The sequence below is a fragment of the Leguminivora glycinivorella genome, chromosome 26, assembly GCF_023078275.1.
Source record: "Leguminivora glycinivorella isolate SPB_JAAS2020 chromosome 26, LegGlyc_1.1, whole genome shotgun sequence".
NCBI lineage: Eukaryota > Metazoa > Arthropoda > Insecta > Lepidoptera > Tortricidae > Leguminivora > Leguminivora glycinivorella.
In genome coordinates, this window is record NC_062996.1 from 4,689,728 (window position 1) to 4,716,570 (window position 26,843).

The 26,843-nt window shown below is 40.6% G+C and overlaps 2 protein-coding genes and 1 non-coding gene across 3 annotated transcripts in view; all 3 read right to left on the reverse strand.

Annotated features, from left to right (window-relative positions):
• LOC125240107 (serine/arginine repetitive matrix protein 2-like) overlaps positions 1 to 5,050 on the reverse strand; it is a 32,108-nt gene extending 27,058 nt beyond the window's left edge. Inside the window, exons 1-2 of the mRNA XM_048147953.1 lie at positions 4,915 to 5,050; positions 694 to 861 (exon numbers count right to left, since the gene is read on the reverse strand). Of these exons, the coding sequence (XP_048003910.1) occupies positions 694 to 861; positions 4,915 to 5,050 (304 nt within the window). The remainder of the gene's footprint in view (positions 1 to 693; positions 862 to 4,914) is intronic.
• LOC125240109 (PH-interacting protein-like) lies at positions 705 to 26,586 on the reverse strand. The gene is made up of 16 exons (XM_048147954.1): positions 26,458 to 26,586; positions 25,288 to 25,448; positions 23,726 to 23,752; positions 22,839 to 22,928; positions 20,813 to 21,008; positions 19,996 to 20,085; positions 18,596 to 18,822; positions 16,008 to 16,226; positions 15,498 to 15,639; positions 14,820 to 14,945; positions 13,479 to 13,612; positions 12,249 to 12,345; positions 10,702 to 10,831; positions 9,169 to 9,319; positions 4,915 to 5,228; positions 705 to 861 (listed from the first exon to the last, which is right to left on the reverse strand). The coding sequence occupies exons 1-15, from the start codon at positions 26,584 to 26,586 to the stop codon at positions 5,216 to 5,218; spliced, it is 1,932 nt and encodes a 643-aa protein (XP_048003911.1). The 3' UTR covers positions 705 to 861; positions 4,915 to 5,215.
• On the reverse strand, positions 15,003 to 15,074 carry Trnat-agu. The gene has a single exon. It is a non-coding gene; the product is annotated as a tRNA-Thr (tRNA).
• Positions 26,587 to 26,843: the final 257 nt, after the last annotated feature.

Genomic DNA, 26,843 nt, shown 5'->3' on the forward strand with positions numbered 1-26,843 from the left:
TAAAACCAGCGTGAATAAGGGCAATAACAGGCAAAAAGTTGATTCACCCATATACGAATAGCTCGCCCGAAACAATTTGCTCGGCAAGATGGCGAACCACAGAAAAATATTTCAAAAATATTTTATCAAAAATTTTAATACAAGTCTGTCTAAGGGTCGGTTGCACCAAACCATCTGTCACAGTTAAAGCCTTCGTAAAATTTTATTGTATGGGAAGATCCATAGACGACCGGTCTGGCGCAGTCGGTAGTGACCCTGCCTGGTACGCCGCGGTCCCGGGTTTGAATCCCGGTAAGGGCATTTATTTGTGTGATGAGCACAGATATTTGTCCCTGAGTCATGGATGTTTTCTATGTATATAAGTATTTATAAATTATATACATCGTTGTCTGAGTACCCACAACACAAGCCTTCTTGAGCTTACCGTGGGCCTCAGTCAATCTATGTAAGAATGTCCTATAATATTAATAATATTAATAGACGTCTACTGCATGACGATGTGTCTGTCAAATGTGATTGTTGCAACTGACCCTGTGCGTTTTCACATTATCCGATCCGATATCGGATGTCGGACCGATATCCCATACATTACAGGCGCCATCTTGGATTTTTTCTATTGAAATCCTTCCGACATCCGATATCGGATCGGATAATGTGAAAACGGCCTAAGTTGGGTAATAGCTAATAGCTCACCTTTCCTGTGTGCTCTTAGAGGCACATCGCTGTCAGAAGAGTCTGGATGCTGGAGCCTTGCTTGTGCTAAAGCTGCCAATGGCTCTGATGAGGAACTGTCTGAGTTCAGTTCAAGGTCGGGCCGGTCGGGCGAAGGCGGTTGGGAGACGATGTCGCCGTTCATACTTTCTGTAAATAAGAATAAGAATATCAAAAATATGAAAAAGTTATTGAGAAACTTATTGAAATGGTTACATTTATGCATACCAATATTGCGTATTATAAAATCTGTAAATATTATGTTTGTATGTATTATGTTGTTATGTTTTCTATGTATATAAGTATGTATTTATCTATTTGAGTATGTATATCGTCGCTTAACACTCATAGTACAAGCTTTGCTTAGTTTGGGGCTAAGTTGATCTGTGTGAGGTGTCTCCAATATTTATTATTTATTTTTATTATGTAACCCATGACAATGCATGACCGTGACAAAGATTTATTCAAATTTGTCACGTAAAGTGGCCGTCAATGGAACTTCTAAACAATGTAAAAAAACCGGCCAAGAGCGTGTCGGGCCACGCTCAGTGTAGGGTTCCGTAGTTTTCCGTGTTTTTCTCAAAAACTACTGAACCTATCGAGTTCAAAACAATTTTCCTAAAAAGTCTTTGTAAAGTTCTACTTTTGTGATTTTTTTCATATTTTTTAAACCTATGGTTCAAAAGTTAGAGGGGGGGGACGCACTTTTTTTTCCTTTAGAAGCGATTATTTCCGAAAATATAAATATTATCAAAAAACGATCTTAGTAAACCCTTATTGATTTTTAAATACCTATCCAACAATATATCACACGTTGGGGTTGGAATGAAAAAAGAGATGTGACATTCTTGTATAAATTGTTAAATAATATAATAGATTCTCAGCAACTTGTAGGAAAAATATCATTTCGTTGTCCTAGCTCTCGAACTAGATCGACTAAGCTGTTTTGTATTCCTTTTAGTCGTAAAAGATATGTTCAAAATAAATTCCTAATAAGAGCGTGCAATATTTATAACAATAAATATTCATCTCTGGATATCTTTCATTTAAAGTTCCGGCAATTTGTTACTGCAATGAAAGCATCAGCTAAATGATGACATTACATCTCCTTTAAATGTATACAATAAATAGATAGGATCCTTCATTTGGTTAATGTCAAACTAGTGTAAGTTATTCTAGAATTAGCAGTTATAGCGCACAAACTACTTAATACTGGTTTGTAATTCATTGTTTAATTTCATTGTTTAGTACTATTTCTTTTCTACTTTTTTGTTTACATCCTTATGTTACATTTATGTAATGTAAACTTAAAGATACCTAATCGCATGTTTGTCTCTCAGAGCAAAATTGTATGTACTAACTTTCAGTGGAAACTGTTTTGGCTAATGTGTTAACATATCGTTGTAAACTATAAGAAATTATGTATGCTGTTTGTTTCCCTAATCAATAAAATAAAAAAAATAAAATAAAATAAAATAAATAAAAAAATATCAGCCCCCACTTTACATGTAGGGGGGGTACCCTAATAAAACATTTTTTTCCATTTTTTATTTTTGCACTTTGTTGGCGTGATTGATATACATATTGGTACTAAATTTCAGCTTTCTAGTGCAAACGGTTACTGAGATTATCCGCGGACGGACGGACGGACGGACGGACAGACAGACATGGCGAAACTATAAGGGTTCCTAGTTGACTACGGAACCCTAAAAACCGCCATTGGGCATTTCTATTTAAACTTGTACCATGACTCATTTGAGAAGTTGAAAATAAAATTGGCATTATTTGGTATTTTGTCGTGTTATTCTGTTAGAAAATATATTCTAGTTTACGAAACACTGAAGAGAATCGCAATATTTTTAGGATAAACTAGTTAAAATGAATTTTTATTATGATGGGAGAGGTTTTTTGTGGTCCGTTTGGTTACAAATGTTTTTTAGTGTAGGAAATAAAAGACATACTTGAACCAAAGGTTTTAATGTTTAATAGATATAATTCGTATTTAACAAAGTAAAAACAATCATCATTTAATAATACTAATGAAACTTTTTTTATAAAACCGTATTTTAGGTGGTTTGGTTACGGCATGGTCCCAAACCGTACCTTATTTTTAGTTTTATTAAGTAACTACGGGCATTATTGACATATAATGAATAACAATCAATAGAATTAACGAAACTTGTAATTATTAGCATTAAAACATAAGATTTATAGCTTCTATACTTTAATTAAACAATAAAAAACACTTTTTTAACAAGGGGACAATTTCCAAATGGACACCTATGTAACTTAACGGACAAAGTAAGGACGAGATCACAATAAGCAAACATTTCACTCAAATGCTTATGCTCAGTAAAAAACACAGTACGTCTACGTACTTGAAATATCAGAACTTATAATATCAATACTTATTAAAAATATATATCACTATTATAATGGCTTTTTATGAAATATACCTAATATCTAATCTCACTTTGGGTAGAGTTTAGTTCTACTAAACATCTGTGGTATCAAATGCGTATTAATCACAGTTAGAAATAATAATATTAAAATTAATATTTCTTATCAAAATGAATTTAAGTAATAGTATATTTTAGTCTTAACTCTCTTAGTAAGTAGAAAACACATTAAACGGAGTATTTTCTTAAGTAATGGGAAATATCTTCTATTTAGTAACAAAAATTATCTTATTATTATATAAGGTCATATTTTGTGTCCATGAAATCTGCAAACTAGTATGAATATTACCAAAAAAATAAGCATGGACAAAGTCACGGCAAAAAACTAGCTATTCTCAATGTGCACGCAACTTTACCGTGTCAGTTTGGTTACATTTGACTGTCCGGCAATATGTTACGCTGCAAATTGTTTCCAAACGGACGTAACGATTTGTCTAGACCAGAATTAAATCGATTGAAAATAATACAAAACTAACAGCAATATTTAACTTATTTACTTGAGAAATAACTGTATGAGGCATTGATTCATTTAACATCAACAGTTCTTTACTTACCTAACAGTTTAGTTACGTAAAAATTAGAACAAAACGGACCAAACATAGTGGTAAACTTACCTGTCACATGCCAGCACTCCTTGTCGGTCGCGGTTTGGCTGTTTTATTAACCAAAGTGAAGTTAGACAAGGTTTGTCTATGGTCACAGGTTTGCCAGGATTAAAATAAACCTTAAATGTTGGTAAAAAATATTTCGCTACTTAGTTAAAACTGCGTAACCAAACGGACGATCTCGAAACTGGACATTTCGAGGGGACAACGTTTTTATCGACATTATACCCTGTTACTGTTGATTTTAAAGTTCTTTTTCGTCAAAAATACGTTTTCTACTACTTAAACTATGGTAGAAATGCTTACTTAATGTTACTATCATAGAAAAAAATTGTGTAAAAGTCCAACAAAACTTCGAATCGTGGAAGGGGACAGTACTACAGCCACATTTTACCATATTTTAAAACTTAATTGTAAGTATAAAAAATTGATTTATTATGCATTTTACTTGATAAATGATACGTCTACTTAATATATTTCAATAAAAACCAACATTTAGCCAGTTAAAACTTCAATCTTAAGAGTAAATCGTAAAAAATGTAAGGGGACATGCGAAAACTCGGGGGTACAACTTTAAATAGAAATGCCCCATTTTGAAATAGTCTCTGAATGATGAATTTCTTAGTGATGCGAAAATACTCGCGCACACGCAGAAAGAGTCCACACTCGCGTTCGAGGCATCGGCATGCGTACATGCCAAGAAAAGCAGTTAACGAGTAAAATAATATTGAAACCGTCAGTACCGTCATATTTTTTTATTTTTTTACCTACCTAAATAATGATGGTTGGTACAAAGAGTATGGAATTACTACGTGGTTGGTATAGGGCGTGAGTTGGGTAGTGTGTAGCTGGCTTTACAATATCGGCAACTTTAGTCCCATCCCTATCCATCATAGACAGTTGTAGAACTTAAAAGAAACAAAAACGTCATTTTGCTTCGTCATAATAACCTAACTTTTAAACCATTGTACCTGTATGTGACTCGATACGTTTGCGGCGTGCGTGGCGCGTGACGCGCGTAGCGGAGCCAGAGGCGGACGCGGAAACGGTAGCGGGCACGTGGGCTTCCCATAGCGCGGTGAACAGTGCTGACAGGCGGACTGCATTGAGTAGATCTATAATGTCATAGGCAACAGTACCTGCATGTGACTCGATGCGTTTGCATCGAGCGTGGCGCGTGACGCGAGTAGCGGAGCCAGAGGCGGAGGCGGAAGCGGTAGCGGGCACGTGAGCTTCCCATAGCGCGGTGAACAGTGCTGACAGGCGGACTGTCATTAAGTAGATCTATAATGTCATAGGCAACAGTACCTGCATGTGACTCGATGCGTTTGCATCGAGCGTGGCGCGTGACGCGAGTAGCGGAGCCAGAGGCGGAGGCGGAAGCGGTAGCGGGCACGTGAGCTTCCCATAGCGCGGTGAACAGTGCCGACAGGCGGACTGTCATTGAGTAGATCTGCACAATAAATAGTTAATTAATAATGTTTTATTTTATCACCAGAAAATGTTTTGCAATATTAGACATTTTGCGTCAGCATTAAATACGCTTTCGACTAATTTATACAACTGCAACTAAAGCATAATTACAACGTTTGTTCAGAAGATGATCTTGTGATTGTGATCTGAGGAGCCAGCAAGTCTCGAAATATTCATAAAATGTGACAAAAAAGGGTACAGCCTTTTACAGCTAGCAATCTCGAAAAAAGTTACAGTAAAAATACTCTATGCTGAAGAGACTAGATCAAAATCCATGTATACATAAATGCGTACACAAAAATTCATATATAAATACTTTGACGACCGGTCTGGCTCAGTCGGTAGTGACCCTGCCTGCTAAGCCGCGGTCCTGGGTTCGAATCCCGGTAAGGGCATTTATTTGTGTGATGAGCACAGATATTTGTTCCTGAGACATGGATGTTTTCTATGTATATAAGTATGTATTTATCTATTTAAGTATTGTATAATTATCGTCGCTTAGCACCCATAGTACAAGCTTTGCTTAGTTTGGGGCTAAGTTGATCTGTGTAAGGTGTCCCCAATATTTATATATTTATATTTATATTATACTTAAACAAAATAAAGCAGGTAAGTACAAAAAGTCATGCAAGCAAAGCCAAAAAGGCAAGCAACGTGCGTGACAGAATAGTGCTGACTATCACAAATACACAGGGTATGTCAAACATTAATAATAGCGGCCGCCGTTGCAAACTAATATGACACCATACAACTTAGCACCGGTTGCACCAAACCGTCTGTCACCGTTGAAGCGTTCGTTAAATTTTATTGTATGGGAAGTTCCATAGACGTCTGCTGCGTGACGATGATGTGTCTGTCAAATGTGGTTGATGCAACTGGCCCTTAATATGGAAAAGCAGTCGTGCACGTAGCTAACCTTTACAGTCAGCAACAGAATCAGCGAAGGAACACAAGTCAAATTATCTTCACAACATATTTTTGACCACGGTGTTTTCGGTCAAAGGAAATAGTAAATCCGATGTACTTAGTATAGGATATGTTTAGGAAACTCAACGATAGAGGACGTGAAAACCAATTATATTGAGATGGACGTGTGGAGTGACCAGAATTGATCGGATCAGCAGGGCAATCATGGTCGCGCGGTCGCATTTACAAATAGTGCGATAGGGACGGCCTGTGGCCCGTTTCTCGAAAGGTACAAGACTTGTATTACAAGTGCGCGAACTGTCAAATCGTATGGGTTGTCATGGAAACACACTTGTAATACAAGGCTTGTACCTTTCGAGAAACGGGCCCCAGATGTTTTATCATTTATCGTGTGACCATAATTGCCTGCCAGGAATGAGTGAACTAGGGGAAGTTTGAAAGTTGGCGTGGTACGGTCACGTGATGAGGAGGGATGAGAGTGTCATATAGGCAAAAGAATGTTGAAGATGAATATTGATGGATGGAGAGGAAGGGGTAAACCCAAACAACGATGGATGGATTGTGTGAAGAGGATATGAGAAAGAAAGATCTGATGTGAGTGTTGAGATGACGAAAGATAGAGGAGAATGAAAGAGGAAGATGTGTTGTACCGACCCCATATAACGTGGTCTTATCCCACGGAGGAAGAAGAAGAGCTATAACTTCTCTTGATTGTAAGTAGCGTAGCGATTGTAGAGGCAATGAGCTCACGAGGCAAACTCAATATCGACGATAAGGATCGAGCAACCTGCCGCGGGCGAGGCATGTCTATTGAGCATTTGCTGCACGAAGTCATTGCCTCGCTGTCTGAACCCGGCTATACTCGCCGCAATACTAACTAGCCAAGTCATATAGCGCCATCCAGCCGAGCGTTCCCCAAAGGTGTAACGCCATCTAGGCCACCGTACCTTTTTCTCTAGGGCTTTGAGGTACGTTTTTTTCTTAGACTTTATCCGTCTATACGGAGTCTAAAGTTTTTTTTGCATTACCTGACTCGTGTCCTGGACGAGCAAGCGGTGCAACACACAAACACATCAACGTGCAATATTTACACACAATATGTAGTTATAACGTAATGAGAAGTCACACTGAAAGTCAAGTCACCGCTGCCACTGTGTTTTCAATCAAAGGAAATAGTAAATCCGATGTACTTAGGATATGTTTAGGAAACTCGGCGATAGAGGGCGTGAAAACAAATATATGCCGTAGTGCAAGTTGTTCGCTAGATGTCACTGTTACCCCTCGGAGGAAATGTTACCCCCGCAAGCTGGCTAACGACTTGTTGTCGTAAAATGTATAAGTATTTTTTGATGTCCAAATATATCTCTAGATGTCGCTGTACCACCTGCAAACTAGCGAATGAAATTCTATGGTAAATTATTATGTAATTAAATTGTAAATTTTATTGAAATCTTTCTTGACGATGAAGACCGTGTAGAAAGTTATTTTTCTCAAACATGGTATGAAATATTGATGTTATGTGCCTTATAATTGCGAAGTATGACGTTGCAGGTGCGGCTAGGACGATTGATAGATAATGGAATTTCATACAAACCTTGCAGGCCAAGGCCGGCAAAGTCCTCTTTTTTAATTTCCAAACACAGGTAATTGTGACATAACATCCAGGTATTTAGCCAATTAAAAAAAAAACTATAAGGGGCTTTATAGACGTGCCGACTGCAACTGGTACGGGCCCTAGACAATATTTGATTTTGGGTGCGATTTCATACAAAATAGAATTTTTTTTTAACTTTTTGTTTTTTTATAAGCGTATACGTGGTTTCAAAGGGGAACGAAAATTCGATTATTTTTGCGCTACGACGCACCGTTTAGGAGATACAGCCATCCAAAGTTACTATTTTCAGTAGACTTTATTTATTTCATACCATGTTTGAGAAAAGCACTATACATACCTCGGCGGGAAATGGGGTTGCCCGCCTCAGACCTATCCGGCCTCGCTTCGCACGGCCGTCTATGTCTTCGGCCGGCAACCCCCTTTGTCCCGGCCTCTGTAGTAATGTACTATAATTCAATATACTCTATGACCACTGCAACCGCTGTACGGTCAGCTACATAAATCTCTATACACCTATATTCAATTTTGAATTCCCCAGTAATACGTTTCGATATGTATAGACCTGACGTGACGGCAAGTCTTGATAATTCAGAAAAAAAAACTTCGATAAAATGTTTGTTTATTAGTGTCTTCTGACGTGGTCAATTTGCCTCCTCATTACGGAAACATGCGTACCCTCAGAATGAAAAAACTTATGTAGTATGTTGTCTGAAAACAGTTTTTTTTTTGCTGGGCTTTTAACAGTTATTTGTTATACAAAGGGGCAAAGTTGTTGTTTAACCGCACGTGCCAATATTGATACCCGAACAAGCGAAAGATTCCAATATTGAATCAAGTTCAAAAAGTGGAATCTAGAGCGTTGCGAGGGTTTCAAGGCACGAAGGTTAAACAAACTTTGCCACCGAGTGAAACACAATTTTTTTCACCACACCAACACGAACAAAATACAGAATGTAAAACATGAAACTAAATCAAATCTATCAATTTATTCAATATTTATGATTCAAAATCATCATTTGTAGGTAAATTCTACCAGCCAGCTCAAGATATCAAGTTAAAATTTGTATGAAATTACTTTGCACTCTTGTGGATAAAATGCAATTTTGCTATCTGTTTTAAGGAAGCCTTTACCAGTTGGTGTGGTGAAAAGAAAATTTTTTTTATATTCATGTACACAGACAAGACAAATTACACTTCATAACAAAAACAAAAGGAATGAAGTGCCACGAAATAGTGACTTCCAGCACTGATCTTCCGAAACCATCAAGTACCATCATTGAGAATCATATTCTAGAAACATAATAGAGTTACTACCCGTTATGGACTATGGTTATGGATTGGGAACCATAGTTTCCTAAGTAGAGTACATGTTACTGACCCGGCTCCGCTTGTTGGTGTTGTAGAGCCGACTGTTGTGGAACACGAGTGCGAGGTCGCGCCGCACTTGTGCTGGCGCGAGTAGCGGCCCGAGGCTAGCTTCTGCGATATCGTGCCCAGGTCCATAGGGCTCTTCACTATTGTTAAGTAATCTGGAATAATACAAGGATATTGTATAAAGTTATAAAGTTATATCCTCGTAAGTAATTTGAATCTTTCATGAACGAAATAAAGTAGAATTTCCATTGATACATTGATTTTTGAAACAAACGAAATTCGTACCAATTTTTGTCCAATTCGTAGAATTTCCTTTGCAAATTATCACCAATTTACTTGTAGAACAAGGTTCAAATTAGGGATGTCACGAATGTCGCATGTGTCACATTCGCGAATGCGAATGCGAATATTCAGAATGCGAATGTGCGAATGCGAATATCGCTGAATTTCATAAAAAACCAAAATAAAAACCAAGCAATCACCAACAGCCCGCTAGGTAAAAAATTTAAAATGCTTACTATTGGTCAAAATGCCGAGTACGAACTTCACGCCGTACGAATTTGACCTATCTGCGCATGCGCGAGTCGACAGTCGACAAGTAGCAATTGGACCGGCCGGCGCGGGCGAGGAACAAGCTGCGACTTGCACACATTCGCATTCGCAAAACATTCGCATCGTTTGAAGCGAATGCGAATGTCAATGCAAATGTTTAAAAGAATGCGAATCATTCGCATATGCGAATGCGAATGCAAATATTCGTAACATCCCTAGTTCAAATTCAAAATGGGAAAACTAACTATGGTGGACCTTACGAGGCTATAGCGAAAAACATGAGCATTTACTATAGTTCAAAACGACATTTCTGTTTATGATTACATGCAATTTTAAGGTACAGCCTCGTAAGGCCCACCATAGTTAGTTTTCCCATTTTTAATTTGAACCTTGTTCTATAAGTAAATTATTCTTGCTCCTCCACCATCTACTTCTAAATTCTATAGCAACTCTTTTACCTTCCGGGCTGTACGGTTGTGGAATTCCTTACCAGTAGAATTAAGACAAGCAAAATCTCTTCCAATCAGCTTAAATTATACTATCTATCTCTATCTTAAGTTGCCATTTTTATTTATTGTATTTATGTATGTATGTATGTATGTATTATGTGTATGTAAGGTATATTTATTTATGTATTCGGTATATATGTATGTGTGTTTGTGTTGGTTTTCTCTATATTTTTTCTTTTTGTTCTTGCATTGCCTGTTAACTTTTGTTTCTGTTCCGTTTTTCCAGCTATCCTAAGGTTGTCTGGAAGAGATCGCTTTTTAGCGATAAGACCGCCTGTTGTTACCTAGTTATACTCTCACTCAACATTCTGTATATTTATAACATGTAAAATGGTGCAATAAAGAATATTTACTTACTTACTTACTTAAATTGGTGATAATTTGCAAAGGAAATTCTAACTATAAAACTTTTTGAGCGTTTCGCTCTCGACATGTAAAGGTCTACGACATTCTATCGGTCTATGTAGTACACTCACCAGGGACTTGATCGAGTGACACTGGCTCCCTGAAGGGCCCCGCGTCAGAGGAACTCATCAACTCTTGAAGAACCCTCGTGCAAGCCGCCCGCCATGATATGGAGCCTGCGCGACCACGGGCTCGGCGAGACTGTTCATACAAAAATAGATTAAGATATTTGGTTAATTTTTTTTTAAGAAAAACGGTAAAGAGTTTTATGTACTGTGCTACATAGTGTTGGAACAACACACCTCCATCACTCTATAAAAAAATATAAACAGTATGTATATTGACATGTAGATTATGGTGGAATAAAGAATTTCATCAATTTATGAATAAAAGATTTCTGTTCGGTTAAATATGATGAGTAACTAATATTAATTAATTAATTATAATTGTATCCGATCGTAGTAAAGAAAATGTATTTAGTCTAATGACTGTAAAATATCTTCATCATCATGATCATCATTATCATTTCAGCCATTAATCGCCCACTGCTGAGCATAGGCCTCCCTTCGTGTACGCCACTTATCCCGGTCCCGGGCTAATCTCATCCAGAAGTGCCCCGCAGTTTTTCGAATGTTGTCCACTCAACAAGCCAACAGATGCCAGGCGCTTCTTACATCCGATAGCGGCCACCATTCGGTCAACATTTTGGTCCACCTGCCATCACTCTGCCTGGCAACATGCCCCGCCCAATTCCATTTGAGTTTGGAAATGACGTCACCCACGTTCCGCACCTTTTTTTTTATACTACGTCAGTGGCAAACAAGCATACGGTCCGCCTGATGGAAAGCGGTCACCGTAACCTATGAACGCCTGCAACTCAACCTTGGTGCGGCGTCGGATCTCGACATTCCTCACTCGATCTTTTCGACCCTAAGTATTACCTACTGCTCATGTTTTCTTTTGCTTACCTATTAGCTTACACATTTTTGTTAGTATGTTAACAATCTTTATATTCAGTAATGAACCTCCAGGTCTTTTTTTAACCCTAATTACTTAGTACCCACATTGTAGTACACCAACTCATTTGTTTATGTGACTGTTTGTATTCATATAACCCGGCAACCTTCAAATCAGGAGTGAACAGGCATCTTCTGGGCGAGCTCACTCCATCGTAGGCCACGTCTTTGCCTTTGGCTAGTCTGTGGCCAAGAGTAAGCCCATTTATAATTAAAAAAAAAGTTCTAAACAAAAAAAAAATGTTACAATTCCATGCCAATTGCAATGCATGCAATGGCCTGTGGGGTGACGGGTGCCTGTGTGGTGACAGGTTAAGAATTTCACCACCCCCTTTCTTCCCGTGGGTGTCGTAGAAGGCGACTGTGAGATATGGGTTAAATTGTGGCGTAGGCGAGACGCTAGCAACCTGTCACTGCAATGTCAGTTTCGTTTTCTTTCAACCCCTTATTTGCCAAGAGTGGCACTGAAGCTTTAGTAGTTTCATGTGATCTGCTTACCCCTTTATGGGATACAGGCGTGATTGTATGTATGTATATACAATTCCATGAAAGTTCAGCAAAAATCAAGAGATTTTTGTTTATTTTTTCTTGTTGAATATTACCTTAGTGGGTTGGCTGGGCGCTGGCTCGTCGTCCTCAGAACGGTAGGAGGCGGCTAGCTCGTGATACTTTGCCACCACATCTACTTCGCGCCAGTGACTGTTGGAGCAGTAAACACAAGGATCATTAAACTAATTACGTCATGGCAAGGTTTTGAGAATTAATAGATGTGCGTGTTTAGGCATAGATTATAGTATTTTATGCAACAGGCGTTTAAAGGAGGTCGAGGAAGGATTTAAGAGCCCAGAAACTCACAACAACGACAACCCAGGATAGAATATCCTGGCGCCGATGCACAAGGAGGCCCGACCCCAGATAAACTGGGATAATGGGCATGAAGAAGAAGGCGTTTAAAGGAGGTCAAAAAAGACGAGTGGCGTGGGTAACAATTTGAGGCGAAGCCGAAAATTGTTATTGAGACGCCACGAGTGTTTTTTGACTCAGTTAAACACCGTTGCATACAATACTTTTTCTACGACCATGCACTTAGTTTTTAATAGTTTTCTTGAATAACTTTCGTGAAATTCACATTGCTTCCTGTATGCACTGTCAGCTCGGCTGCCCAGCCTTTCCGCGCACTCGTGCAGTGTCGTTATAAGGCGTTGCCATGGTTACAGACCCAAACAATGCGTTTTCAGTTTTTTCGATACTGCGCGCATGCGCGGAAAGCCGGCGGACGCTGGCTTTGGGGAATAGACCTTTATGTAGGGTTTTAAAGATCTATGCACGACCCTGTAAATGACGAATAACAGTTCGGGAGTAGAAAAAATAAAAAAAAAATCATACCATCCCATTAAAACGCGACCGCCTAAGAACGCGCATACATTACACCACACTAAAGACATATGTAACTCCGTATAGACGGAGAAAGTCTAAGAAAAAAACGTACCCCAAAGCCATAGAGAAATAGATACGGTGGCCTAGATGGCGTTACACCTTTGGGGAACGCTCGGCTAGATGGCCCTAATATTAATATTTGACATTTTAACACATATCAAAAGCTAACAATATGGGCCAAATTGTCAAAACTGAGGTTTCAAAGTTTAAAGCTTGTGTCCAGAAATGGCATTATATGCACTGTGATTACAGTTTACTTTGACAGTAACTCTCTATAATGAGGTGTATCGCCATCTAGCTCACCGTACCTTTTTCTGTATGGTTTTGAGGTACGTTTTTTTCTTTATCGGTCTATACGGAGTTACATAAGTCTTTGGTTCAAATGAATAATTTACCTGATGATATATAGTAGTAGATCGGTGATAAGTCTCGCCTGCCGGACGATGGGTGAATGTGGTTCGTTGAAGCGCTCCGCGTTACTCGCTAGGTAGCGCACGTCGAATTGTGCTGCCGCCGCTCGACGGTAGAACTGTCAAGAAATTGCGTAAGGAAATTGATAACCTAACCACAAAATTAAAATTTTGAATAAACCCCCGACCGCGACATAGTGGACCGATTTTCATGAAACATGGCTAAGAACACTCCCGACTAACTCAGCTTCTAAGCTCAGCAGCAAACTAAATCTAAATCGGTTCATCCGTTCGGGAGCTACGATGCCACAGACAGACACACACACAGACAGACAGACAGACAGACAGACATACACACAGACAGACACGTCAAACTTATAACACCCCGTCGTTTTTGCGTCGGGGGTTAAAAACAGATTCAATTGGCCCCGTATGGTGACGAGTTAAGAATTTCACCAGCCCCTTTTTCCCGTGTGTAGAAGTCGACTGTGGGACATGGGTTAAATTGTGGCGTAGGCGAGACGCTGGCAACCTGTCACTGCAATGGCACTATTTGGATTTCTTTAACCCTTAACTTTTGGTAAGAGTGGCACTGAAACTTAGTAGTTCATGTGCTCCGTCTACCTTTATGGTATACAGACGTGATTATATGTATGTATGTATTCAATTGACAAAGTGACAAATACGAGTAATTCTAGGCAAAAGCGAAACATACATATTTTTTAAATTAAAGGAAAACTTGAAAAATTCGCGTAGAACTCGAACCTGCGACCTGCGGCTTTGCCGGAGCTGTCGCTATGACCAACTTAGCCACGGTGGCCTGCTGGATAGGTGCGATTTTTTCCATGCCTTCCCTCAACTTTCAAACGCCTTACGGCCCAGCCACGACATTGGTCTAAGCGCGACAGCGGTGAGCGGCAGCCATACGTGCGAATGAAGTCCCATTGCTGTGTCTCGCTCCAATGTACCGCTGTCGCGCTTAGATCAATGTCGTGGCTGTCAGCACCGGTACCAGTCGTGCACTGAGAGAAAATACAACCAGTTTTCATGTTCGTTCAACAAGTTTTTTGGTTAAAATAGCGCCTACGTGCTCTTTGGTTCAAACAACAAGCTACTTATCATTTGAATCGGCAATATATTTGAATCAACAAGTCGATTTTATAAAAACAACCTGACACATATTGTTTTAAACATACGTTTGGCTGATTCAAACGGATAAACCGCAACAAGTCGAACTTGTTAAATTCACAATGCAAATTTTTCTCAGTGTGCGGCTAGCAAATTAGAAGCCGATTTTTTTTCGATAAGCGTCAAAGAGATACTCACCAGGTGGTCGAACCTCGATCGAATGGTGCTGAGATCGATAGGGTAGGGCACTACTAGAGCGTATGTTGGGTACAGCTGCAGATCTACGGGCGCTACGAACGGCTCCGCCGCTGATAAGGACATAACCTGCGAAAAACAAAATTTTTGTTAGAAATTTAAAGAAAAAACGACAAGGCCCACTGATGGCCGAGCCGGGAATCGAACTCAGGTCTTCAGCTTACTCGGCTAACGTCATTACCACTAGACCACCCGCCCGCCCGCCTAGTTGTATTTTTGTTAGATTTAATAATAATAACATTGATCTCATTATAAGATTTAGTGTAACTGTCCGATTTAAACATTGCTTATAAGGGCCGGTTGTAGCAAACCGTCTGTCACTGCTAAAGCGTTCGTTAAATTTTATTGTATGGAAATTTCCATAGACGTCTGCTGCGTGACGATGATGTGTCTGTCAAATATGGTTGATGCAACTGGCTGATGGCGCAAAATAAAAGCGCTTCGCCGTAGCATTCATAAACCGAATCAGTATCGGTTGCGCGTACGATATGCTACGAACAGCAAGTCGTAGCACAATAACGCGCTACGCCGTAACGCTTACGTCTTTTAAAGCGTATTGCGTCTTGTCGCTTGTCTTGCTCGCACCAGTACCGATTCTATCGCTCTGTCTCTTTCGCTTACCAGGTTGAGATGATGAGCTATAGCGCGGCACGCGGCCGCTCTATCGCCTCGTGGAGGCCACTCGCTGGCTTCAGCCTTGTACAGGACAGCTTCTAGCTCGTGAGGCAATACTGGCACGGCACCGCCCGGCGCTGATGGTAATCTGTAAGAGAAATAATGGTTAAGTCTCTTCCAATTTTCAAAAATCAGCTTAAATTATACTATCTATCTCTATCTTAAGTTGCAATTTTTATTTATTGTATTTAAATGTATGTATTATGTGTATGTAAGGTATATTTATCTATGTATTCGGTATATATGTATGTGTGTTTGTGTTGGTTTTCTCTATCCAAAGTCCAAAGTGTTTTATTTGTAAGTGTACGTCAAACTGACTGTCTATATTTTTTGTTCTTGCACTGCCTGTTAACTTTTGTTTTTGTTTTCTTTTTTTTATTATAATCTGGCCAGTGATTGACCTTAGTCGCATCTGATGGAAAGTATTATTCATTGTCTTCTTTGATATCAACTTACCTCTCCGGGTCCATAGGTTCCAAGTCCCACGGGGACAGTCTCTCCACCTCCCCGTTGTCCCAGCGCACTTTGAGCGACAGGAAGTTGGCGGCCGCGGCGCGCGCCCAGCGCCCCGCCGCGTCCGGCTCGTCCGGCGCCGGCCCGCCCGAGCCCGGCGAGCCGGACGTGTTCTCCAGCACCACGCCCGTCCACCAGGAGTCGTCGATCATGCAGCGGAAGCTGGGGGAGGAATGTAAAAGTGAAAATTGCTATCTACGATGACTTATGATGGTGTACTCGGTCAAACTGTGGAATACTTTACCACCTCCTCTTCGACAGTGTCAATCGGTCGCATCGCTGAAGGCGAATCTAAAGAAACTGTGGCTATCGGACGAAAACTGAGACAGGGATTGTATGCGGTTTTGTAAGTAGTATATATATATTTTATATATATTAAATATTTATTGATTATTTATATATTTATTAATATATACTGCGTGTTAGACTAAGGAATGAAAAATGTATTGTTATTATTTTGTAGTTTTTGTATTATATGGATGTCTACCGTCTCAAACTCTCCCTCAAATGCTCAAAGGTTAACTGGAAGAGATCCCTTAAAGGGATAAGTTCGCCTTTGTACTGAAACTTTTTATTTTAAATATTATGTGCTGTATTATTTTTCTGTACAATAAAGTGTTTACTTACTTACTTACTTATAGTACATTGTGCAACAAGTTGAATATTAAGAGTTTTGAATGATTCACGGTTATTTTCATTAGACTTATATTGACCGGGATATAGACCGTGATTACCTTTTTGATTTTTGTCGAGCTCCCGATATTTCGACGCAGTTGCATGCATCATGATCACGAAAACAAATAACAAACAATCGGGAGCTCGACAAAAATCAAAAAGGTAATCACGGTCTATATCCCGGTCAATATAAGTCTAAGTTGAATATTACTAACGAGAGTTAAAGACTCGAGTTTGTAATGTTCATACTCCCCGAAGTAGTTTTTCATCACACTCGCAATGTAAAAAATATGTAAATAGATGTAAAAAAAATAATTAAGGTACTAGAAATTTCATTATTCCCTTGGGAGAACGATTTTTCTATAACTCACGCTCCGCCTGCGTGCAATAGCACATTTAGTTTGCAGGTGTGGTGAAAAATTCATTACTCTTCCAGTGACATGTAGTTTTGAGTAAGGTACAGCGGGGCAAATCTCGACTGGAGGGGCAAATTTACATTTGGTCCATTTTTTTTAAGTTTTACTATATTTGCATTATTAAATAGAGTGTCCACCGGTTATATAGCAGGCGTGTTCAGTGGATACATGTAGAACTCAACATCATAGTGTAATAATGGAAAAAATTAACTAGTTACAATTGCCCCCAGTCGAGATTTGCCCCGTTGTACCTTAGTTAGGATTTTTACGTTCTTTCATTCAATATTTCTAATTTGATTGACGAGATCGGTCGGAAGTTGACGACCGACACTCCATGGGCGACTAATGCGACTATACGTATGCACATAGAGGTTAAGACGGTTTGATAGCGTGATATCAAATCAAGACATTCGTGAGCGATTCCCGAAAAGTTTGTACATTTGGATCATGTCTTTGATTTTGATAAAAATTGATAGGCTGATAGAGTCCATGATGCTAAGATCCACTAGGTTTCCCAAAATGTCCTAGGTAGTTTTTATGAAACCTTCCTTTTTTTGTTACCTTTCTATACATTTTCGGTAATTGCTGTCAGTACAGATGCGCTATAAGTGCTATAACATTCGATGCACCGGTCAATGTGCTACGACCATTAAACCCCTAGCAAAAATTCTGTGCTACACCGTAGTAGACTAATATTCTACATACCGATCGCCCTGAGTCCACCTGCGCCCGCAGCGCGCACTATACTGCTGACATAGCAACAACATCAACAACAACAAGACAACACAATAACAACAACATCAATACATAACAAGTCAATAACATCGGGCACATCACGATACACTACTATACTCGCGCCGCCTTGCGTCGTAGAACTACTAACTTATCAAAGAACACGCTCGTAGGCGATGCGTCGTCTGATGTGCTACGAATGTGCGTAGCATACATCACTGTGCTACGCCGTAGTAAAATACGCTACATACCGATCGACCTGAGTCCATCCACGACCGCACCCAGCACTATACTGCTGACGTAGCACTAGGAAGTCAATAACATCAAGCATACACTACTATACTCCCGCCGCCTTGCGTCGTTGAACTGCCAGCTTACCAAAGAACACGCTCGTAGCCGATGCATCGTGTGTTATGCTACGAATGTGCGTAGCATACATCACTGTGCTACACCGTAGTAAACAAATACGCGACATACCGATCGCCCTGAGTCCATCCGCGCCCACACCCAGCACTATACTGCTGACGTAGCACTAAGAAGTCAATAACATCAGGCATATCACGATACACTACTATACTCATGCCGCCTTGCGTCGTAGAACTACCCAGTGGCCAAAGAACACGCTCGTAGGCAATGCATCGTGTGTTATGCTACGAATGTGCGTAGCATACATCACTGTGCTACGCCGTAGTCAAATACGCTACATACCGATCGCCCTGTGTCCATCCGCGCCCGCAGCCCGCACTATACTGCTGACGTAGCACTAAGAAGTCAATAACATCAGGCATATCGTGATAGACGACGACTATGCTCCCGCCATTCTGTGACGTAGAACTACCGGCTGGCCGAGGTAGGGAGCACGCTAGCCGCACGCACGCTACACGCGGCGGTTTGATCGCGTATTTGATGCCTACGACTTTAGCCGCTTCGCAGTCCTGAAAGAAGGTTTAATAATTAAATCAAAGTTACAAAAAATATAGTAAGGTACAGCGGGGCAAATCTAGACTGGGGGGCAAATATAACTGGTCCATTTTTTCCATGTTTTACAATGTTTGCATTATTAAATAGTGTCCACCGGTTATGTATGGTAGCCTTGTTCAGTTGATACATGTAGAACTCAACATCATAGTGTAATAATGGAAAAAATGGATTAGATTCAGATTCAGATTCAATAATTTATTCAATGGTAAACACAGTTAATATACATAAGTAAGTATTATATAAAATTCTAATAAGTGATAAGTGATGGGATTAGTTACAATTGCCCCCCAGTCGAGATTTGCCCCGATGTACCTTACATTTGTGTTGCTTAACTTCAAACTTGGGTAAATCATTTTTTTTTTATTTAGCTATAATGTCACTTTGCTACAAGGTTGATTCTATTCAGGGCGTCTCTATCGCACTATTTGTAAGTGCGATAGGGACGGCCAGATATTTTATCATTTATCGCTCGACCATATTTGCCTGCCAGGTTATATATTTTATACACATAATCAACCTTAAAGCAGAATGGATTTACCCAAGTTTGAAGTTAAGCTACCACAGTAAGCGACACACTTGTAGGGGCTCACGTAATTTTAAAAATTTTAATCTTTTTTTAATGTACATACAACAATAACAACATACAATCACGCCTGTATCCCATAAAGGGGTAGGCAGAACACATGAAACTACTAAGGCTTCAGTGCCACTCTTGGCAAATAAGGGGTTGAAAGAAAACGAAACTGTGACATTGCAGTGACAGGTTGCTAGCGTCTCGCCTACGCCACAATTTAACCCATATCCCACAGTCGCCTTCTACGACACCCACGGGAAGAAAGGGGGTGGTGAAATTCTTAACCCGTCACCACACAGGCTAATGCACAGCCACAGGCTAATAGCAGGCAGGCACAGGCACAGGTTTTTTAAATGTGATATGCAAAAATATAGTTGCTTCAAATATCATTAAGGTGTATTCGGGAAATGCCGTTAATCGGATAATTCCGAAATTCAAATGATAATCACCCGTGATTCCATAATAATAACGGTCCATTTTTGGAATTTATCGACTGTTTTTGACGTTCGGCATTACCCGAGTTCACCTTAAATGAAATAAACAATAGACTTACGTAAACATGCGCGTTCTCCCACGGCCTGTCTCGTGGTAAGACTGGATATAGATCTTTTTCAGACACAGCTTCCAAGTATTTTTGATGGCCCTGAAATATATGAAACTCATTGACTATTGCAAATCAGTTATTAGTCTAACATCGATGCCACTTATTTCCGCCAAGGTACCAGAAATAAAATAGTATTTTATGCAACAGGCGTTAAAGGAGGTCAAAAAAGACGAGTTTCGTGGGTAAATTGGGTTGTTAATAAAGACGCCACGAGTATTTTTTGACTCAGTTAAACACCGTTGCATACAATACTTTTTCTACGACCATGCACTTAGTTTTTACTAGTTTTCTAGAATAACTTTCGTGAAATTCACACTGTTTCCTGATTTCCTGCCCAAAGCCGTCCAGCGCACGCGCGTTGTATCGTTATAACAACGCGTCGCCATGGTTACAGAGCCAAACAAGGCGTTTTCAATTTTTTCGTCACTGCGCGCATGCGCGGAAAGCCTACGGACACTGGCTTTGGGGAATAGACTTTTCAGTACAGATGGTGTTTTTTACGCACTAGTGCGAGAAGTGGTACATTATATGCCAGGTCGAAATTTCGCAGGGTCATCTGTATTGAAAAAACGTCGTACGATACACGTCAGAAAAGGAAATTCGTAACTCGTCCCTCCCTTCGGTCGTGTTTTAATTTATGCCACTCGTTTCGAACTTTCTTTTTTTCGCACTAGTATCGTAATGTACTATTATGTAGGGTTTTAAAGATCTATGCACGACCCTGTAAATGATGAATAACAGTTCGGGAGTAGTAAAACTATCTTACCACTCGGAAGTACATGACTGCGTCGCCCATCTGTGGGTGATAGGGCGCCTTGCGTGGCGACACGGCTGTAAGCCACTCCCCGGGCCGGTACAGTTCCGGCAGATCTGCCGGCGCCGCGCCGGATCCGGAACCGGACGGAGCGGTTCCGTTGGTGGCTGCTGCCGGACGCTTCGGAGCTGACGCGCTGGGACTGTATCTGTATGAAAAGTGATGATTAGGTATTGACAAAGACATATGTAACTCCTAACTGTATGGGTTAAGAATTTCACCACCCCCTTTCTTCCCGTGGGTGTCGATGTCGTAGAAGTCGACTGTGGGATATGGGTTAAATTGTGGCGTAGGCGAGAGGCTGGCAACCTGTCACTGCAATGGCACAATTTCGATTTTTCCTTCAACCCCTTTTTGCCAAGAGTGGCACTGAAACTTTAGTAGTTTATGTGCTCTGCCAAACTCTTTATGAGATACAGGCGTGATTGTATGTATGTATGTATACATATATAACTCCGTATAGACGGATAATGTCTAAGAAAAAAAACGTACCTCAAAGCCATAGAGAAAAAGGTACGATGGTCTAGATGGCGTTACAGCTTTGGGGAAGGCTCGGCTAGATGGCGCTAATATTAATATTTGACATTTTAACACATATCAAGCTAAGAATATGGGCCAAGTTGTCAAAACTGAGGTTCAAAAGTTTTAAGCCTTGGTCAAGAGATGGCAGTCTATGCACTGTGATTACACATTTTACTTTGACGGTGACTCTCTATAATACTCGATCCTCTTTGGTATTGATTACATTGACATTGTTAAATCATCGAGTTATTGAACGCAGAGGTCGTCATATTACACAAAGAAAAGTATTATCTAATTAATACAGGAGGAGTATTGCACAGAAATCTTGCTTAGGGCCACTTGCACCAACAAAAATGGAGGGTTAACCCACCATTTTATATGGAATTTGACAGGTGACATCCCACAAACCTGAGTTAAGAGACCCCACGTTGGGCGGCATTCAACAAGTTGGCGGACATCCTCAAACCTGTTAGCATTCCACAATGCCTGAAGACTCGCCTCTTTAACCAATGTGTCCTGCCCACCATGACCTACGGTGCCGAAACATGGACGCTTACTAAGAAGGCTGTGCATAAGATCCGAGTTGCACAGAGAGCCATGGAGCGCGCCATGCTCGGTATCAAGATTCAAGATCGGGTGAGGAATGCCGAGATCCGTCGTCGCACCAAGGTGCTAGACGTGGGTTACGTCATTACCAAACTAAAATGGAGTTGGGCGGGACATGTTGCTAGGCAGAGTGATGGCAGATGGACTAAAATGTTAACAAAGTGGTGGCCGCTCACAGATGTAAGAAGCGCTTGGCATCCGTTAGCTAGTTGGTTGGACGACATCCGGAAAATTGCGGGTCACAACTGGATGAGACTAGCTCAGGACCGGGACAAGTGGCGTACTAGAAGAGAGGCCTATGCTCAGCAGTGGGCGATAAAGGGCTGATATGATGAAGAGACCCCACACAAAAAATGCACTTGAAATAATTGACTTCATATTGACAGAAAGTCTAAATAAAATGACAATTTTTATGGGTTAGATCCTTTTTCCTTTAAAAATGTCCAAGTGTATTCTAATTTAAAGGATTTCACTACTGGCTTTCATCCGAAACTTTGATTCCTATCAGTATCTTAATTTATTGTAAAATATCATAATTAACAAATAAGTATCTTTCGAATTAAATTGTAGTTAAAAAGCAAAAGGATTATCATTATTTTGGCGAGAAATTGGGTATATAGAGACAAAGAACGTGCAAGTTGTGGATTGAGTTACCTTCTGAGGTGTTTCCCTTGCGCTATGACATGGGGTTCTTCAAGAAGCAGGTATTTAGGGTTCTCAAAGGTCGGCAACGTATAAGTGGCTCCCCTGATGTTGCTTATGTCCATGGGCGGCGATGACTGCTTACCATCAGGCGGCTCGTCTTCTCGTTTGCTGCCTATTTCATAAAAAAAAAAGTAACAGAGCATACCTTCTCGCAGCCACGGGGCGTCGCCTAGCGCGAGTGGGAGGGGCCAGCGCAGCGCCCGCCTCCCAGTCGGAATATGCTGATGATGATGAACTGTGGACAATACATGACAATGATCATCATCCTTCTTGCGTTATCCCGGTATTTGCCACGGCTCATAGGAGCCTGGGGTCCGCTTTGACAACTAATTCCAAGATTTGGCGTACGGCACTAGTTTTTACGAAAGCGACTGCCATCTGACCTTCCAATTCCTTAACTAAGCCTTATTGGAATTAGTCCGGTTTCCTCACGATGTTTTCCTTCACCGAAAAGCGACTGGCAAATATCAAATGACATTTCGCACATTAGTTCAGAAAAACTCATTGGTTCAAGCCGGGTTCGAACCCGCGACCTCCGGATCGAAAGTCGCACGCTCTTACCGCTAGGCCACCAGCGCTTACAATAATGACAATGATAATATATGTAAAAAACTACGTTTTTATAGTCCTAGTAAAGGAAGGAATGTTTAACTTTAATTAGTACTGAATAGGCTAGTTTCCAACTAGTCAAATCAGCTTCTTTTTATGAACTGTGAAAACGATTTGCTAATATGGAATTACTATGAAATACTGAGGAGTGACGTCACGGTCAATTACTTTATATAGTTTATATCTTTCTCTTTGACTTATTAAATAGAAATTATGTTTAAAAATAACTACTGTGCATATTTTTCTACTAATTATGTGGTGCTTTATTTCGTGTACTGCCTAAAATATTTTATTTTAAGTATAGGAAACTAGCCAATTAACTCAGCATTTTAGTATGCTTTAGGAGGTAATTAATTCATGATGGTTTAACAAATAATTATCAATGTAATTTTAATGCGAAAATGACAACTTGATTGTACTTACTTGCCACTTTTGCTTCCTGAATGCGAACTGAAAAGAATTAGAAAAAAAACCTTAGTTAATATATTAAGGTAACGATTTTTTAACCCCCGACGCAAAAACGAATGGGTGTTATCAGTTTGACGTGTATGTCTGTCTGTGTGTGTGTGTCTGTCTGTGGCATCGTAGCTCCCGAACGGATGAACCGATTGATTTAGTTTTTTTTTTTTGTCTGAAAGCTGAGTTAGTCGGGAGTGTTCTTAGCCATGTTTCATGAAAATCGGTCCACTATGTCGCGGTCGGAGTTTTTTCAAAATTTTAATTTTGTGGTTATTACCACATTAAGACAATCAGAACTATTACTATTTTGAAAAGACGTTAACATTTTGACCAACCATTCCCATTTTTTTTAAATAAATGAAAAATGGGAAAATTCACACCTCCGGCACACCTTGGACAATGGCGATCAAATATATGAAAGAGGCGCGTCCCTAGCACACATTCTAAGCTCGTGTAGGTGAACGCGTACCATGCTTGTATGAGTGAGATATGACAGGTCGACTGTTCGCGTTTTTGACAGACGGTAACTGAGGTAACCGAGAGTGGATGGGCGGCGCTTTTAGCGGGGAGCGGGACTGTATATACTCTTTATTATACTGTGCCTTCGGCATGACTCGACTCTGCGACCTTTTAGGAACACAATCCAATCATTAACCAAATGAGCCACAGATGCCTACTAGATATGTGCAAAAATAGGCTAGTTTCCTAGTAGTCAAATCAGCTTCTTTTTAAGAACTGTCAAAACGATTTGCTAATATGGAAATACTATGAAATACTGAGGTGTGACGTCACGGTCAATTCATTTACTTTTTTTTTTGGGATAGGAGGCAAACGAGCGTAGGTCGCCTGATGGTAAGCGATCACCGCCGCCCATGGACACCCGAAACACCAGAGGTGTTGGAGGTGCGTTGCCAGCCTTTAAGATGGGTGTACGCTCTTTTCTTGAAGGTCTTAATATCTTTCTCTTTGACTTATTAAATATAAATTATGTTTAAACATAACTACTGTCCATATGTTTCTTCTAATTAGGTGGTGGTTTATTTCGTGCACTGCATAAAATATTTTATTTTGACTATAGGAAACTAGCCTATTGCCATACCTTTCCTCATGACTTGCAAGCCTTAAGCCGAGTCTACTACCATATGTTCATCATAGAAATATGATCATAACATGTCGTCCTTTTTCTTCACGTTGGTGTAAAAGGGAGGCATACAGACCTATGATGATATTTCTATGGTAAACATATACTGCGCCGCGGTCCCGGGTTCGAATCCCGGTAAGGGCATTTATTTGTGTGATGAGCACAAATATTTGTACCTGAGTCATGGATGTTTTCTATGTATATAAGTATTCATATATTATATATATCGTTGTCTGAGTACCCACAACACAAGCCTTCTTGAGCTTACCGTGGGCCTCAGTCAATCTGTGTAAGAATGTCCTATAATATTTATATGATAGTGGACTATCGGCCTTATAGAGACGTATAGCGACATCTACATATACAAATAGTCAACTATACATACCTAGAGTCAGTGAGGTCCAAGGAAGACCGGCTGGAGCGAGAGTGAGACCGCGAGCGAGACGAGCGCGAGTGCGAGCGAGACAGCCGCACTGACTCGTCAGATGTATCGTTGTCTGAGCTGACCACTTCTAGCGCTGATGGTTCTTCTACTACTCGCCGCACCTGATAAAAACACATTTCATAATTGTTTTTTTTTTTTTTTATTATTATAAATGGGCTTACTCTTGGCCACTGACTAGCCAAAGGCAAAGACGTGGCCTACGATGGAGTGAGCTCGCCCAGAAGATGCATGTTCACTCTTTATTTTAAGCCCCGACGCAAAAACGACGGGGTGTTATAAGTTTGACGTGTCTGTCTGTCTGTCTGTGGCATCGTAGCTCCCGCACGGATGAACCGATGTAGATATAGTTTTTTTTGTCTGAAAGCTGAGGTTGTCGGGAGTGATCTTAGCCATGTTTCATGAAAATCGGTCTACTATGTCGCGGTCGGGGTTTTTTTTTTCAAAATTTTAATTTTGTTAGAAGTATAGACTCAATGTAATAGACATTTCATGCATTGGAAAGGAACAGGGGCGTAGTGTAATGCCTTGATCACACGTACCGAGTACATTGAGTCACATCTTGGACACTGGCGATCAAATATATGAAAGAGGCGCGTTCCTAGCACACAGTCTAAGCTCGTGTAGGTGAACGCGTACCATGCTTGTATGAGTGAGATATGACAGGTAGACTGGTAGCGTTTTTGACAGGCGGTAACTGTGAGGTAGCGGGGAGCGGGAGTGGCCATACTGTACGATAGTACTCTTTACTGATACGATAGTACTATTATGTATGTATGTATGTATAAACTCTTTATTGTACAAAACACAAAACACAAATATGACACAGGATAGACAGTACAAAGGCGAACTTATCCCTTTAAGGGATTTCTTCCAGCTAACCTTTGAGTAGGTGAAATGTGATGAAGAATGGTAGACAAATATAGCACTTAGTACAACAGTTTATAGGACTTGGCGGGGGCGCCACAAGCGGTCGCGAAGAGGGCGGGACGGGGACATCGCGTTGCCAGGAGCCGGCCGTGTGTCTGACGCCCTCGTTCCGCCACACGCCGCCGCCGCCGAAGCCGAGACTATTATACTGTGGTCGTGTTGTTTTGGGTGCATAGTACTTACTGGCTGAGCCTGTGGTGTCGGACGCGGCTTGGGGCGCGCGCGACGCCTTACTGGCTCGGGAGCTGTGCTGATCATGATGGGACGCCGCCGCATTTCGCGTCGGTACCAAGCCAGTTCGAATGCGTTCATCTCCGCTCTGTAATTTAAAAAAAAAATGTTACTATAACGATTGATATATCAGATGATGAAGGGTGAATCAACTTTTTCTTGCCTGGGTAAGTAGCCGAATGGCAGAAACGCTCACGACACGCTCTCGAAACGAAACGCTCATAGACATTTATCTCTATGGCTCGTGCGTATTGGCGCGACAGAGCTAGACTACCTTTCGCGGCGTTCCGTTTTCGTTTCGCGTCGCAGAAATGCCATTCGGCTACGGCACCTGTTAT